Genomic DNA, 18,227 nt, shown 5'->3' with positions numbered 1-18,227 from the left:
CTTCTTCACATATATTGAGAACACAGTATGTACCTGGTTTTACAAGTGTGTATGTTAAGCAAGAAATTGAATCTGACTGCGAGCCTGAATCTGGAAGTACCATCCATGAATTTGCTGAAAATGATGCAAGAGAAAACGAGAAAGCTGAAGAAAAGCCGAAATCTTTCAAATGTGATGCTTGTGAAAAAAGTTTTGTTTCTTGTTACAGTTTATCTAAACACCGAAGAACTCATACTGGAGAAAAACCTTTTGAGTGTCATATATGTACAAAAACTTTTAGTCAAAAATCCCGATTGTCTGATCATCAAAGAATTCACACTGGAGAGAAGCCTTTTGAATGTGAAGTGTGTGGGAGATCATTCAACACAAGCTCTATTTTATCGCGTCATCGAAGGGTTGTTCATGCCGGGGAAAAACCTTTCGCATGCGATGTCTGCAAGAAACGCTTCTCTAGTAGCCACAATTTAACCAGGCACCAAAGAACTCATACTGGGGAAAAACCTTTTAATTGTGATTTATGTGACAGATGTTTTATTTCCATTCGTGATTTGTCTATACACCGAAGATCTCACACCGGAGAAAGTCCTTATGAGTGTGACATTTGTGAAAAAAGTTTCACTACTAATCAGAGTTTATCAATTCATCAAAGAACACACACTGGAGAAAAACCTTTTGAGTGTGATGTATGTGAAAAAAGTTTCATTTCTAAACAGAGTTTATCTATGCATCAACGAACTCACACTGGAAAAAAACCTTTCCAATGTGATATATGTAAGAAAAGCTTTCCTTCTAGTTCTAATTTATCGAAACACCAAAGAAGTCATACTGGTGAAAAACCATTCGAGTGTGATGTATGTGGAAAAAGTTTCACTTCCGGTCATATTTTATCTATACACCAAAGAATTCATACTGGAGAAAAACCTTTTGAGTGTGATGTTTGTGGGAAAAGCTTCACTTCTAATCAGAATTTATCTATGCACCAACGAACTCACACTGGGGAAAAACCCTACAAATGTGATATCTGTGAGAAAAAATTCATGAGAAGCTCCTGTTTATATACTCACTGTAGAATTCATGCTGGACATAAAACATTTCCAATGTGACGAGTTTTGCACAAATACTGAGGGTTTTATAGGGCCCAGAATATTTCGAGTAAAGCGTAGATTACACCAGTTCATGAAGTCAGCAACACCGTAGTTATTTAGGTTGTTTTTGATTTGCAGTATAAATTTGATTTTTTCAACTTTAGTTTTTCAATCGTTTTATTTTCCCACTTTATTACGTCATTCAATATTATACTTAGATGTTATAAGTTTAATGGCTTCAATTATTTAATAGGTACTTCTTTAAAGTTTTGAATGTCTTCTCTACTTATATAATCTTTATTATAATTAACGAATTTATTATCATGTCTCATAATAGTGTAACTTATTTTTCATAGGTCTCCGATGGTACAATGATAAGCATACGTGCTTGTAAGTAGTGGTTAGGATAGCTGTCATTCATCAAGACTGGCCATAAAAAATGTAGTTTCTAGTGGAAAAAATTGATTCTATGTAAAAAAAAAAAAAAAATTAAATACCACTAGATCTAACAATTTCCTATAAAATGAGCCATTGAACAATTCTCTACGATGTTCCAGTTCCAAGCTATCTGTGGAAAAGAAACAAAAGAGAAAAGAAGAAATATGCCGTTTATGCAGAAGATCGTTGTAGTAGCCACTTTTCTTAATTTTCAAGCCAATATATTTCCCTTGCTGTTCAAGTCAAGGGACGGTAAGTTTCCTATATAGGGGTATCGGACAAGGCGGTTCTAATGGTGTACTTTTTGTTTTGATTTGACTATTTTTAGGAGTGATGGGCCATTATATATCTTAGCATTGGATGTGATCGTCTCTTGATGTGACTGACTTGTATGTGACTAGGTTGCAAGCTACCGCTGCAACCCGGATTGAAAAATCGTTGATGTTTGTTCAGTTCCATGTATGTCAGTTGGAAATTTCAGTCTTTAATCATCAATCAGTTGGAATACGTATGTAAATGAAAGGTTAGATTTAAGGGATGTTCAATTTTTGGAAATTGTCAAAACATTTCTATTGTCTCATTGGAAATCTTTAAGTATTTTTTTTTTGCTAAGGGAATTGCATGATCTTGATGGGACGGGGAAGGGGGTCAGAAATGTGCCAAAAAACTGTTTTGTTTTTTTATATCGTACTTGCAACCCAAAGTCACTGATGAAAAGGAAATTTAAGTTAAACAATGTGTCCGATGAAATTGAGGCTGGAGAGAGAACCAACAAATTCCTCCCCAACGTTAACCTGATAGCCCCACTTTTAGTTACGACAGCTATTGTCTATAGATGTTGATTTACCTCATTATTTTATTTGTTGTTTTGTTGTTATTGATGTTACGATAAATAGAAAACACAATATTCGAAGTAAAAATTCGAATTCTCTTGGCTTTAGGAGAGTAGGGGCTTGTTAACTCGACTATTTCCTGTGACAATTTGCGACTGCTTTTTACTTGACTTGAATATTCATTTTAATATTTCTTCGTAAATAGCGAAGTTTCTTTTATATTTTCATTTGTTGTTTTGCTGAGGACAGCCCTTGGATATAGGGTCGAAATACTCATTTAAGTTTAAAGTTCCACTGTTATAAGAAACAATTCCCTATTGTTCCACTTTTTGTTTGTGTTTCGTTTCTTTTTAGATTAATAGAATCATCTTCAAGTAGGATGTGATTTTTGTAATTTTAATTGTTGCTCATTTTTATTAGGTTTCAATTATTCATTAAAATTAGATTTTGATCGTTTCTGTTAGAATCGTTGTATACCTTTATTTCTGATCATTTTAGGCTTTAATTTGACTTTATTTTGCTCGAGTTACTCTTTTGAAATGCATATTCTTTGTTATCAATACAAAGAATATGCGACTACTTAATTTGTCAAAAAATTGGAAGTGAAGGTACGACTCTACCTTCCTTTTCCTCATTCGAGAACTTAGTTGTTCTTCATGATATGCAGCCATGGGTCAATTTCTCTGAGGTGCACTTCAATAAAGAAGCTATCAGCCGTTCGTAATTTTCCGAAAGGTACGCCTCAAAACTTTTTTGCTAGCTCTTCAATTTTGTTGATCAGTGTAAACAGGAACTTTATCATCTTCGCTTAGAAGTTGATTTGCTTGCTGTAAGCCAAAAAGTATCTCTTCTTTAGAATAGTCAAGAACTATGAAAATGAGAGACTGAAAGTGCTTAAAAAAAGGGTTAAAAAAAATTCTGTTTTTCGTTTTAGTTATGAAAACGGCTTGTAACTGTAAGTGACAACTTTTTCGGACATGTGAAGAACTACTCCTTTTTACATCTACAATTTTTAATTTTAAGAATATAGTTTGTTGCCAGGCCAGAGAAACGTTTAACATCTCAAGTACTTATTTCAGTCTTTTGGATTTAGACGTTAGTATCTATTTATCAAACCTATCGAACAAAGCTTCAAACTCGCAACAGAAAGTGGCAATTGATTTAGATAACAACATTTAAAAACTCCATGTTTAATCGGTAGTTTTCGATTTATACAAAGTTGTAATAATTATCAGCAGACAGAGAGCAGCAAAACTAAGAACCATGGCTTGAAAATACAACAAAAGCTTAATTTTGTAGAGACATAATATAGAGGACTTTTTGCAGGTATCTTGATGTCAAATAAAATTAAGTATGGACAATCTGACGAATCAGAAAACCCTGATTCACCTAAAAAAACTGAAGTAATTTTCTAGAAACATTTGAATTTCAGAATGTTCATTTTAAATTTTCACTCAACAAAATTGCAAATTTATTCAGTACAAAAAGACAATTATGCCTTTCTGCCAACAAAACCTACGACACCAATTCACGAAAATGTAGGTTGGGGTTGTAATAATTTCTGTTCAATTTTTATAATGGAGATAAAAAAAGATATTTGACCAATCTAATGCCCTCCCTTCCTCCATTGGAGCCCCATCTGTTCTTTAGTTGGTGTTTGGACATGGTACATTTGATAATGTTTACTTAAAAGTCAGTTACTTCAATACGATGGTGACGGGAAATTCTTCTAGAAATTATGAATTTGAGTTCAAACCAATCTCTAGTAATGTTGTAACATATTATTCAATACTAACGGATTTTCTTTTAGCATAGGCAGCACAAGCGCTGCCTAAGTAAAGAGCAAAGTTGGCAGAATGTATTTTTCATTCTGACCCATAAACTTCGTAAAGGAGGAGTTATTGTAAAAACCTCAAAGGAGCTCATTTTATCTGAAATTGAAAGTTTTAGTGCCATTTTTAAGAGTCATCAGAGATTGGAGGGTAACCAGCTGCCAACCTCCTTCCTTTCCCCAATCACATCCAATAAAAAAAAATTAAAATCAATTCGTTCAGCATGGTTGAAAAGGCAGTAATTACATCTTTGGTGATACCCCCCCCCCCTCTTTATACACTCCTTCGGGAAAGGGCTATAAGTTATGCTAGTTACCCATTATTAATATGTAAAGTTTATGGAGGAGGTTGTCTTATAAACTTTGGAGGGACTCACTCCATTGGAAGTTCTAGTTCCTTTTTTGTGAGTCGAAAGTGATCAGAGGGTAACTACCCCCACCCTCCTCCTATACCCTCTTCTCAAAAACACATTCGATCGAAGTTTTGGGTTGCCATTTTATTCAAAATATTCCAAAGCGCACATAACAATGCCTCCTGGGTTGACGCAATTCCCAGAGCCTGGGGGAAAGGTTGTAAGTTACGCCCTAAGGACATCTACGGTATTTTTTGAAGGGATGGTCGTAAAGCTATGGAGGTGGCTCATCTGATTGGAAATTGAAATTTCTAGTTTCCTTTTTGAGATTCAAAAGTGATGGTGATAAACCAACCCCCCCCCCTTTACGCCCCTTTCATCAGATTGAAATTTTGTGATAGCCATTTTATTTACTATAGTCCAAAGATCATGTAACTGTACCTCCGAGGCTGACACATCCCCCCAGATTCTAGAGCCAAGGGTTGTTATTTATTCCTCGGGGGCGCAAAGTTTTATTGAAATTGAAAGTTTATGTACCCTTTTCAAGAATCAAATGTGACCGGAGCGCAACAAGCCCCTCTCCCCATACACAAAATACGCCCATCATTTTCCAAAATAGATCCAATAAAAAATTTTAGACTGCTATTTTTGTAAGCATAGTTGAAAGGTCCAATAATTATTTCTTAGGGGATGCCAACCCCCATAGGTCTTATGTTAGGCAATTCATCCATTGTTTACATATAGTATTTGTTATTGAGAAAGGTGGCCATGTTTGACCTTTACATTCTGAAATCACAAAGGGCATTCAGGTGAACCATCCAGAGAATACTGACGGGAGTGTTGAACTAAATCAAAACGTTCTGTGCTTACGGGTAATCTAAAGGGAATAACTCAAGAATGAGTGAGTATTAATTCGGAAGTTTCAGGAAATCATAAGGAAGATGATCAAATGACCAAAAAGGCAATATTTACTCGCTACTACTACTACAACAACCACTACAATTACAACGACCACTATTAATACTATCCCTACTACAAATAAAACTAGTGCTTTTGTAGTGAGTACTGCCAAGGCTGAGGATATTGAAAGTAAACTGAGGAAATATCGAGGGGAAAGTTGAACCAAATCAAAACGTACCATGTCCATACAGATTGTCCAAAGGGTGTACCAGAAATTTTTCGGGAACGGCTTACCTTATCAAGATGAAACTTCCGGGGCCTCATGAGGGGGGTATTCAACGTATTAAAAGGCAACATGTACATGCTGATATTGCTATTATTGCTACTACTACTATTCCTGCTACTAATACGACAGTATTACTGCTACTACAGCTTTTCTTACAAGCACTACTAACATGATACTAGTACTATTACAGTTAAGCCTATAAAAATTAAAACTTCTGCATACAAATAGTGTCAAAAGAGAATCTCAAGAATGGGTTTTGGTATTAAGTTGGAAATTTCAGAGAATCCTTAAAGGGGAAGATCAATTGAACAAAAGGTAATATATGCAAGGTGTTACTAATACTACTACCACTGCTACTTTTACTGCTATTACCACTAATACTACTGTTACTAAACTACTCCAATTAATACTTCAACCACAACTACCTTTAGAGCTAAGAACATTAAAATGAAAAGGGCGTCAAATGGGGGTCAAAAGGGCACATCAGCAATATTTTTGGAACGGCTTACCGTATCAAGATGAAGCTTCCGGGATATCGTGAGGGGGATGTTCAACCGACTAAAAAGTGACATGTAAATGCTACTGCTGCTATCAATACTGCTGCTACTACCGTTACTACTAAAAACAATACAACATTACTACAGCAGCTACTTCTCCTAATACTACTACTGGTACTATGATACAAGTACTAAAAAGCTGATTATATGAAGGTGAAAATTTAAGAGAATATTAAGGGGAAATTTGAACTAAATCTAAACACATTATTTGCAAGCAGATTCTCAAAAGGGCATATCTCGAGATTAGATTTGGATATTAAGTTGGAACTTTCAGAGAATGTTTGAAGGGGAAGATCAATTCTCCTACAGGCAATATGGGCACGCTACTACTGTTACTACTACTACCACTGCTGCGTTTTTTTACTACTCGCCTTGGGAAAGCAAGAATATCGTAAGTGACACCCCTACTCAAAATTGAGTTACGACACCTATCAGCGTTATTTTTTACGAACTTTCTAATGGTGCAGTTCGTTTTACTGTACAATGCCTCCTGGCTGCACAAATCAATCATTAAACTTTATTGTAAGCGCGTGTTTCTCACTTTTGTGAAAGTGACTATTGTCGTAACTGACCAGAGGACTAACCTGGGGTATTTTATCGCAACTGTATAGCCTCTATCACAAACATCCGGAAAGAAGAAGAGGAATGACGTATTAGAAGGCAAATATGAATAATAGGAAGAATATACAAAGAAAAAGGTTGGCATTTACTGGAGCACTCAACTGTTTTGACTCTCTGTGGTTAGTAATTAACCTTCTATCTTGGCATTTTGTAAATTCCGAATTATATGAGATTTTCAGCACTTCGGTTTACAGAAGAATGAAGGAAGTACTCTGGTATCTTTAAGAATTTATAGGAATATTCTCAACCAAAGTTACAATTTGGGCTTCCATAAGCCTAAGAAGGACTTATGTGACACATGCGAAGAAAAACGTGTTGCCAAAAAACATGGCATTTAGTTGTCAGAACCAAAAAAGAAGAGTATCGATCGACTTGGCCTTCGCAAGGCTAAGACTAAAGAGCAGAGAAAAAAGGATAGGGCTAATAGTTCCGTACCTCTTTTATGCTTCAACCTTCAAAATGTATCCGTGCTTCCCCGTGGTAATGCTTCTTCTTCTTTCTACAAACAAAAAATTACAGCATATTGCTTGACGAGTGTATTCTCATATTAACAGGGTTCTGGGAAACGCATAGAAGAAATGTGCTGCGTAATGTGGCCTGAAACAGTTGCAGGTCGTCAGGCAAATGAAATAATAAGTGGTGTTGTCCTTATGGTTGAAAGAATTCTATCTACCTATCCTGACTTTACTGAGATTATCACTTGGTCGGATTTTTGTATGCCACAGAAACGAAATTCAATCATGATCTTTGCTATTGAATATGTATTTCGTAATTACCCTAGACTGTTGAAAGAAACAATGAAGCATTGCGACCCGGGTCACCTGAGCATACAGGAAGTACATACAGTCAATAGTTATACTGAAAGAAGCCTGAAGTACCACGGAGTAGATCCACCACTGGAGTTGGTGAAGCAGCTAAAAAAAACTTAGCAAGAAGCACCCGTAAGTCATTATTCAAATGAAGAAAGTTCTGATTTTTCAGCTGGCCTCCAAAATCTATACGTACGATAATGTTCCAGTCTCCAAAATTAAACAACTTCAGTTTACACCAGGCTACTCGAAAAATGTCGGTGACAAACGGTCGTTTTCTGATGAATCAATCTCTAAACTAGACATTACTGTGGAGAATAAACATAAGGCAAGACAAAACCCCTATTCCACAATAGTGGTTAAGTTTTTTTGTGGTTCCAAAGCTGTTGGATTTCAAACCTGTAATTTCTGTTCATAAAATCAAGGAGGTTTAGTCAGTCCTCCGGATTAAGACTCCTCTAAATTTGGAGTAATACAAGTGCGTTTTTGCAAGCATGGGTGGAGAAAAAACCACCCACCCACTGCAGTAGAGACAGTTTTCCCAGAAGCAGGATCTGTAACCCCCCTTTCCCTGTTAATAAGGATGAGAAGGGGTAGCGTCCATCAGTAAAGACTAATCAGTCACCTTGGTTTTTTGCCAAGTAATGGAAATTTCTGAAGTTGGATCATAACTATTTTATATTAAAATTCAGTTTAAACGATCAAAGTAGTGCAAAAAGGTAGAAACGCCACGTCTGAGCTCTAAGATCAGCATTGGCTATTCATGAGAAAATAAGGATGAAAAATTGTAACAAAATGGAAAAGGATCCCCAGCGCTGTCTGCACTTTTGTCATAACTACTGTAGCAGCAAAAAAAAAGGGGATGGGGGCTAAAATGTATCCATTTTCCGTTCAAAATTTGACATTTACAACCATGCCTAAGGATATGAAGGTGAAATTTTATGAAAATTTTCCAGGGGGAAAGGTAAAATGAATCACGAAACGCCATCTGTATGCAGACTGTTAAAAGGGCGTATCAACAATATCTTCAGACCAGTTCGGAGTGGGAAGTTAAAACTTAAAGGGCTTGTTGTGGGGGATGTTCAAGAAAACTAGAGGTGCTGCGTGCATGCTGCTACTATTGCTACTCTAGCCATTGCTAATACGCAAGCTAAGGGTATCGAAGTTAAGCTTTCAAAGGATACAGAGGCACATTTTATTTAGGCAGAATTAAAACAAATTATGAACATGTATATTGCCAAGAGGGTGACACAGCAACAACCCAAGAACGGCTTAAATTATTAAATTAGACCTTTCGCAGTAAGTTGTAGGCAAATTTGGAAATAGCCAGAAGGCAATATGTGTATACAATTAATTCTACTACTACGATTGCTTTGACGAATGAAGCTAATGGTATTAAGGTGAAACTTTTCAAGAACGTTTAGATGGAGTTTCAGTTAAATAAAAAAAACTAAATAAATGCAAGATTTCATAAGGGCATATAAGCAACACCATATGCAGTGCAGTGCTATCACAGTATATTTTAAAGGAGCTAATTAGATTGAAAATGAAAATTTCTAGTGTCATTTTTAAGAGTCAGCCGCTATTGGAGGGCAAGCAGCCGTTTTCTCAGAGCCATTAATTTTACAAATGCTTCCATTCAAAATTTGAGATATCCATTTTCTTCAGCATAGTTGACCGGTTCAATAACTATTTCTCTAAGAATACTGGTTATGTAAACCCCCCACTATTATGCAATTTGCCCTTTAAAACTAAATGTTGCTTTAAAAGTTAATCAAAACGCAATGTTTGTGTGCTGGTTGCCAATTAGAATTTCAGTAATATCCCAAGAACGACTGATGGTATTAAGTTGAAATTTTCAGGGATACTGTTATTACACTTCTGCTCTTACAATTTAACTAAATCAAAAGAGTGCAAGTGTAACCAGGTTATTGAAGGACAAACAATTTTTGTATGGTATGAAGTTATATTTTTAAGGTCAACTTTATGAAGTACAAAACTAAATTAAACAATGCTAATTGTGTCCAGATTTTTAAAAGGGTGTATATTTTTAGAAAATGTTGAAAAATTTTCTCCAAAATACAAGTACTAAGGCAAGCAATGGATTTTTATAGAGGAAAAGAGAAAAGATTTAAAATCTTATTTTTTTTCCTCGAAAAGGATTACTATGTTAATAAAGATATCACACAAATTAATTTTAAAGCTTTTTTCATAAAACAAGTTTTTCAACGATAAGTAGAGAGCTCTATTAAACTAAAAATGAACAGAAATAAAGTCAAGTAATTTTAAAAGCGTAAAACTACCACATATCTTCATCAATAAATAAATGAAACCTAAACCGGACAGAAATTTCCATAAATAACCGAGTCCAAGTCAAACCAAGCAGAAATTAACATGAGTAGGGCTGATACCAACCTCGCCTTCTAAAGACAAGAAGATAATTTGCACTTAAAAAAAACTACAATTGAATATGGATTGACAGTCTATTGTATCAAAACTGATATTTATTCCTTAAAGTCTTAATAGTTTTTGATTATTCAAGTTCAAAAGTTAAAACTTTTAAAATACACTTTGTTTTCACTACAGTCCAAACTATGTTCTATCCTTCAGAAGGCATGTTGAGTGTCAGCTCAGTTCCAGTTATTTTCTCCTTGTTTTGAGTTTAACTCCGTTATTTATTGCAAATTCTTTCGTTTTGGATTTCATTTAATTATTGATGGTGATTGGTGGTAGTTTTAAGCTAGGAGGATTATTTGACTTTATCTCTGCTAATTTTTGGTTTAATGGAGCTCTCTACTTTTCTTTGAAAAACTTATTTTGTGGAGTTTTTTTTTTTAATTAATAAACAATAAAGAAATTATCCAAAATTCTGGAAACTTACACATACACACAGAATTCGTTGAATTTTTCCTCTTTTATACTCTTTTTGGGGGCAATAAAATGTCCTTCGAAATTTGATGTAGAACCTTTGTTTATCATCTAATAACTGGTGGAATAACTCCATCCAAGAAAATACCAAACGTTTGTTAAGAAGTTGTTGTCGTGACATTCTTAGTGAGTTTTCAGAAAACTGAAGGACATTAAAAGAATTGTATTTGTATTATAAGAAGAATATAAAGTAATGGGTGTTGTTATTATTGTTGTAAATATTCTGCCACGAACTTGCAAATTACGTAAAACTTCTCATTAGAAAATATTTTTTTAACTCATTAATTTAACCCACACGATTCTTTTAATTATGTTTCCAATTTCGGGTTACGCGCAAGTTTGGTATAAAACTTGGAATGTTTCAGAATTCTATTACGATTATTTAAAATTATTGAATCATATTCGTTAGCAAGTTTATTTTCAGTTGCTAATAAAACTTTGTTTTGTCCAGGGCATGTTTAGAGCCGGAGGGGGTATGGCCCCTCAGTAAATCCCCCAATGGCCTTGCTTTCATAATTTGCTGTAGCTTGATATTAAGCCTTAGTATGACATAGCAAAAGACTTTTACATATGAAAAAACAAATGATTTTAATCATGCATATTTCTAGGATTTTCTTTATTAGAGAAAGGGCAAGGATTGAGGTTGATGCTGTATTTTTCTTTTTATTCTTCACATTCAGCTATGTTTTAGGTGTCTTGACATAATTAGCTTTGCTTTCTAAGAAAATTGTCCTCACTTAGGCTTTGAGTGGTAGCGAACAAAATTTAATAATGCCCCTTATTATGCCTTATAATGCCTTAGAGTTTCTTTGTTTTATCCGCCTATAGAGTTAGGACCATTATTTGGCATTTCAAGGACATACAAAAATCTTTAATGTTTTTTTCTTTGTCTACTTAATGACTGATTATTTCCTTAATGCGCTTCTCAGTAATACAGACAATGAGAATCAAACCAATATGAATAAACATGTGAAAAACGGAAGTGACTAAATTTAATTTAGCTGCAAGTCTGCAATTATGCCAACCATATAATTTTCTTTTGAGAAAAAATTGATTGAACTACGGGACTGAAATATCAATGCAAAGCGGCAAAATTTAATCAAATTACAATCAATTTGAATGTGTTCACTTTCCGTGCGATTTACCAATTCCTTTACTTTGCTCACAATATAAATTTGGCAATAGGTTTCCTACACTTGATAAAACATTGGACAAAATTGAATTTTCCTCCTTTAGTTGTGTTGTTGTTGTTCCAGAATCTTGAGGTGTTTGCTTTTTATCAATGACACATACATTGAACTGTCTCACATGATAGGGTTTATAACTGTCCAGTCGTCGAAGTGCATCTTGAAGCAAAAGTATTTTTTTTTATCATTGGCAATATTCTCATCATTAATAAATTTACAGAGATTGTCCTCAAAGTGTTTTATTGGTGAGAGGTTGAGTTCTATTAGACTCAATTTGTAAGGTTTAGCCATTTAATCTAGAGATAACTGTTTGCAAGTCCTTCAACTATTGACAGTAAAAGTGTGAAAAAGCCACCACCCGCTTGAAGAAGTTTTCTTACGTGCAAGGGCATGTAAAATGGAACGATGTTACTTTGTCTGTTGTTTATCTTCTTCTGGCAATTAAACCCTGCCCTCAGTTAAATTTTAAAAAAGTTCTGATATGAGATTAATGAATTGTATTTCAATACTCTGTTTGAGTATGGCTTTCTTAATTACCGGTTTTGAACTGCTTGGGACTGAAAATAAATGTTAATCTTCATGTAGGTTGTTCACTGTCATGATGTCAGATTATGATCTTGTTTACCGGTCTCTGGTAAATACATAGTATATATAATTGTCAAAAATATCTTTGACTGCACACAAATTCTTGGGTGTCTACTGATTAGGGTCCAATAAAATGTAACAATAGGGTTTATTTGTTGCCTGATTGTATGCTGAAAGTAGAAATTTTTAGTGGCCGGGATATATTTGTTTATTGAGAGATATTAGAGAACTTGAATCGCAAACAACCCTGAGGTTACAATTTAGAGCAAGTAGGTACAAAGCTGCAGGTACAATTTAAAGCAAGTGTTCTCATTCATTTGCTCTAATGAGACATTTTGAAGGACAAGTGATACAGAAATTTTTCATGATGAGACCAGACAATAAACAATTGTAGCATGTCCTGAGTCCATTGTTCAATGGATTCAGCTAAATTATCAATAATCAACCAAGAGTTTGGTTCAATAATGTTGAACACGTCAAGTTCCAGTGTGAATGTTGTGTCTGGTGCAGTAGCCTTTATTTTATCATAGGACTCTTGGCAAACACTGTAACAATAGTAGATTTTTTTCCGGGTTTTCCAAAAAATCTGATTACGATTTTAATTATTTCTTAAGTGTCGTTTTTTCTAACATTGATCGTCCACAAAGAAATGATCTGGATAGTGTTTTAAATTGACACATATTTTTGTCGTCAACGTCTTCAACAGCTGGAATACAACTAACTGTAAAATATGGTTGTCAAATGAATAAATAATAATTTTCCTATCAGTTCTACTACGCTATTCAAGAGCAAAAAAGGAAAATTTAGAACAATACATTTTCTTTTATTTCATAATAAATACACAACGTTTTTAATCAGCACTACAATAATATCAAAAAAGGGATTTTAAAAACACTTAGAAAAGTCCCCCCGTCCGGAATGGCGCAATGGTCGCTGGTGGTTGCCAGCCAAAGGCCAAGCCCCCCCCCCTCCCGGGGCCGGCCACAGGGGCAAAAACATAGTTCAACTTCTTTATTTTAAAGATATATAAAAATACATCGAAAATATAACAGCAACAGCAATAACTCTGCCATGTATAAACAGAACATTCGGCTAAAAAATCTCTCCCAACTCCTGCGTACAGCTACTATTAAATTTAAGGAATTTTCTCCAGACCAAGACGTTGTCTATATTATGCACATGCATCTTGATCTGAAGTGAGGTATTACCCATGGGGTATTACCATCACACCACCCTCACATACATAGACTTTATCTGATAAAGCTGACATGGAATTTTTCTCTACTTTAACTTTGTAGTTTTTAAATTTTAAAGAACGAATCGTCATGAATTTCGCTTTTGGAACTAAACTACTTTCCACAGAGTTTCTATAAACACTCCCCTAATGCATCTCTCTACAAATAGATGCTGATCCATGTCGGTGATGAAGCCTATTTCTTATTAACTGATTTCTAGAATCAAATCTATCACCAGATGTGGTGTTGAAAAATAATACACCAAATCCAACCCAAATTCCTAATAGACTTTATCCGTGTTTTTGCACAATATCCAACAACGTCAATACATCACTTGTCAGGTACATTTTATAATGATCCTCCCCATTTTTCCACCCTCTCTTTGCCCAAACTTTTTTTTTGGCAAATTCATAGTCGGCTGTGGTGCATTGACGATCGTGAAGTGAATCATAAAATGCTTGGATGGATGGTAGTTTTTCCTCAAAAGCCTCGAGGTGGAGCTGTAGTACTCATACGGGTAAATGCAGTTATGCGTTAATAAATCATACATTTCATTATCTGTCAAGCGCTTTTAAGGCGGGGGGGGGGAGGACGGTTAAAATTGTCACTTTTCTGTACTTGAATCAATTGACTTAGGGATTTGGGAAAAAAACTATATGAATCTAAAAAAACAGATTTTATTCAACCACGTATTACCATTATCTATTGTTTTCCAAAGGAGATCTAAGACCAGCAGCTCCTTACATGATTTGAGTATGATATTGTATGAAAAAGAACTATCTATCCATGTGCCATCTACAACGTCACCTTTCTGCAAACATGTCTACGCTGGTAGAATGAACTTGAAATCAAAATTGGAATTGTGTATATAAAGAGGTAAAAAGTACTGCTGTTTAACGTTTAAATTACATGATTTATGAGCCAGTCCGCGAAAGTTACTGCCCCTGATAAAATTGGATTTCTTAAATGATCATGATCGCAAACTGACATCCCTCCACCACTATCTCAGCAAATTTTCCCTTACAAACCCAACACATTTTTCTATGTTTAATGGCCAATTTGGATAATTTATATTGTGCAACCGTGAAATTGACTTATTTGCTGTTTTAATAAGTGCTATCATGGTTGCACCCACACACTCTTCCCCACCCAGTGTCTCAAAAACCTCTAGCAATTGCGTGGTATTACTCGAGTGTTGGAACCTTTGGTCCTGGGTTTTTCGGATAGATGCCCTTTCTATTTTCATCTTTTGCTTATGTTAATTTTCCCCTTTCCTTTGCGTGTTAATATTTAATTTTCTCTGGATAAAAGTAACGGCCTTTTTTTTATTGCGTAGTCAGCTTAATTCACATGTGGTAACTGCATAATTATACGGATGAGTCATCCGGCTAGAAGTTTATTTTTGGATGGAAGATTTTGGTTGAATTTGACGGAGGTGGAAAAAAGTGTCATAAAGATGATTCATTTGAACAGAGGTGGCAATCGGTAACGGTTTGGATTGGCTTGAAAAGTGTTCTGCTGGGAAGAATCCACCCGCAGCAAATACGCTTCTTGAAGTTCTAGGGGCAAAATCTTTTATTTCTTATCAATTCCTATACAGAGTGAAAAGAGTGAATACAGTAAGAAATCTTTTCTTTATAATCTTTGACTTTTTGATTAGCCAAGGTGGAGTCTGGGGGCCTACATAGAGGCTGAGAGTATATTACTTGACATAGGAAGAGAATCCTATACAAAGTGAGGGAAGGGAAGGGAATTGGGGAGGTTTAATTTTTATGGTGCCTGGGGCCAAATAGTGTGGCACTTTTGAACCCCAAGGAAAGTATAATTGTCAGAAAACTCTGACGGTTCTGTAAGCCGCCAGAGACGACAAGCAGAAATCCCACCAAGTTTCTTTAATAGAATTAGAGATTTCCCCAATTTCAGTGGGAGCCTCAAAATCTTTACCTCTCCCATCCCTCTCCAATATTGAATCTTTTTGTCCGGGGGCATAAGAGAATGCAATGGCTTCATGTTCTTTGACATGATTTAAATTTGACACATTGTACACATTTGTGAGTAGCTTTGCAATCTCATGCCATCTCTTCACTGTAAGAGTGAACTTTGAAATTTCTTAAAGCATAAAATGGCCTTGTCACCGCTAACGTTTCCACAGATTGATACCCGTGATGCTTACAATGTCTCACATGATGCTTTAACTTTAATTCAGTGTAAAATCTCACCTAGAACCCGACTAATTTCTGTTATTGGATTCAATGTCCAATTGAATGGGGTTCCGTAGCAGGTGTGTTAAGAAGCCATACTCAGTGCTTCACCGATTCAACGAACGGAGCCCTCAATGGATATAGTCCCCCCTTTTAATCCTTGTGTTCATCCACCTAAAACCCTGTTTCATATTGTAAAACTGTAAAACCAATCTTTAAATGTTCATTAGCCCGCTCAAAAATATCTTTCCGCATAAGTGCTACTAGATAATGACAATTTAAAACAATAAAATCTACTTTACGAAACTCTGCCCACCCCCATTAGCTGCAAATTTGTCCAAATATGTCTCACTCACACAAAACCAAGAACGGGGATTGTGGGCTGCTATAAGGATTGCATATTTGAAACACTGAAGCCCTGTACCAGAAGAAATTTGTTGTACACCTTTACACCCCTTTAAATCTGAATTATAAGTAAAAAGTAGCTCTCTTCCCTCACCTCTTGAAATATATTTTTTTCAAATTCATATACATTTACATGTAAATTTTCAATAAATAAAACCACTAAAACACTTCCCTTGTTATTATAGTTATCTAGTTTTGTCACAAATATCTAAAAATTTGCAAAAAAATCCAAAAATACACCCTCAAAATTCTGTAAGTGCGGGTGAAGTGTTAGCATTTCAGTTTGCACATAGTGCAAATACATATCACCTGACTTTTCATTTAAAAAAAACTCAATTTTTGTGCAATGGATGCTTTTATGCTACCCCTCCAACCCCAGTCTCAAATCTGTCGTTCAAGAAGGGCTCGAATCTCACCCCATAGGAGTGCACTACGCCTATTCGATTCGTGATACTATTTCCCACAATAAGTGTATTAAAGAGATCCCCAGATTCGGCCCTATAAACATATAAATTGCATAAGGCAGTTAGACGAATAAAGGTATAGCAACACAAAAGGCTTTGCAAGGTTTTCCTCTAAAACACCACAATTACCTCTCTGTCCTACTTCACCATCAGTGTGTGTAAGAGGAGTGGAGCGAGGTATGAAATCACCCAAAAAGTTTGGCAATACAAGGGACTTTGCAGGGTTACCTTTACCACAACACCACTACCACTTTGTCATACTTCACCATCAGTGTGTCTAAGAGGGAAGGAGCGCGCAATGAAACCCTCTAGCTCAATAATCATTTTCTCAAGTGCTTCAAGAACGGTAGGGTCAACCCAGCCATTGCCATTCTCTTGACCCCTGTTCAAGCTGGGGTAATGTATATTGAAATATTTGGGGGAGTCACATTCGCTTCTTCAAAGCAATCTTTCAAGGATTTATCAATCCAATATGGGTCGTTGTTATCAAAGGGCAAGGAGAAATGGAGATTATGATGAAATTCATTATCAGAACCCGTCTCTCCAAAGCAATCTTTCAATAATTTATTATTCTATTTTAGTTCGTTCTTATTGGAGGGCAAGTTCATATGGTAATTATCTTGAAATTTTATTGGTGGTGTCAATAGAGATTGTATGTTCCTTGAGTTTGTGATGACAATACAGGTAGGTTAACCTATAATAATAATAATGGAAATTATTTTCTTTTGAAATGGTACGGTTTTATAAAGCTGAAAAAAATATTTTCATTATGATTAACAACCTGTATTTTCATATCATTTAAAACACATGCATAATAAATAAAAAAATTATTAAAAACAAACATACGTTTCTTTAATTTTTTTTCTGGATGGTTAGACGCATTAAGATCCCCTGGGGGGGGGGGGGTGACCTCTTGTACCAATGTAGGTATGAGGGTTACCGCTTGCATTAACGTGGGCATGGGAGGTAACCACATGTATCAATGTAGACATGATATGACATCTTCTATCAACGTAGATATGGGAGTGGCCAATTGTATCAACGTAGGTATGGAAGTGACTAATTGTATCAAAGTAGGTATGAAGGTGACTGCATGTATCAACGTAGGTATAAAGATGATCGCAAGTATCAATGTAGACAATGGAGGGACCATATTGCAATGGTCCTTACGTACCAAATTATTTGATTTTAAAACAATATATACGCCTCTGATATAGCAATATTGATCGTTAGTATTTAGTGAACTTTATATTTTGGTAAACCACTTTATTTGAAATGGGATTTGAACTTTATTGTTATATCTTTAACAGTGAAGGAGGAGTGTGACCAATCCTCATCTTACTTTTTTGACATTAGATTTTCAAGGCTATTTTAATTGAAAACCATTTAAATTAAAAAAAGCCGTAACAATTTATCACAAACAGAAGAATTACATAGTACAAGAATAAGAAGAATTTCCAAATATGGAAAGCATACCAAAAAGAATTTAAACAAACTTACTTCTTGTGT

The 18,227-nt window shown here is 35.2% G+C and overlaps 1 protein-coding gene across 1 annotated transcript in view; it reads left to right on the top strand.

The window, feature by feature from the left end:
- LOC148947747 (uncharacterized) overlaps positions 1–2,740 on the top strand; it is a 73,476-nt gene extending 70,736 nt beyond the window's left edge. The window contains exon 6 of the mRNA XM_089095418.1: positions 209–2,740. Within this exon, the coding sequence (XP_088951544.1) occupies positions 209–1,103 (895 nt within the window). The 3' untranslated portion in view covers positions 1,104–2,740. The remainder of the gene's footprint in view (positions 1–208) is intronic.
- The last annotated feature ends 15,487 nt before the right edge of the window (positions 2,741–18,227 follow it).

The sequence above is a fragment of the Artemia sp. Qi Xiang Cuo genome, chromosome 10, assembly GCF_049724085.1.
Source record: "Artemia sp. Qi Xiang Cuo chromosome 10, ASM4972408v1, whole genome shotgun sequence".
Lineage (NCBI taxonomy): Eukaryota > Metazoa > Arthropoda > Branchiopoda > Anostraca > Artemiidae > Artemia > Artemia sp. Qi Xiang Cuo.
Note: the sequence above shows the minus strand (reverse complement) of the source record. Positions and strands in the feature narration are given on the sequence as shown.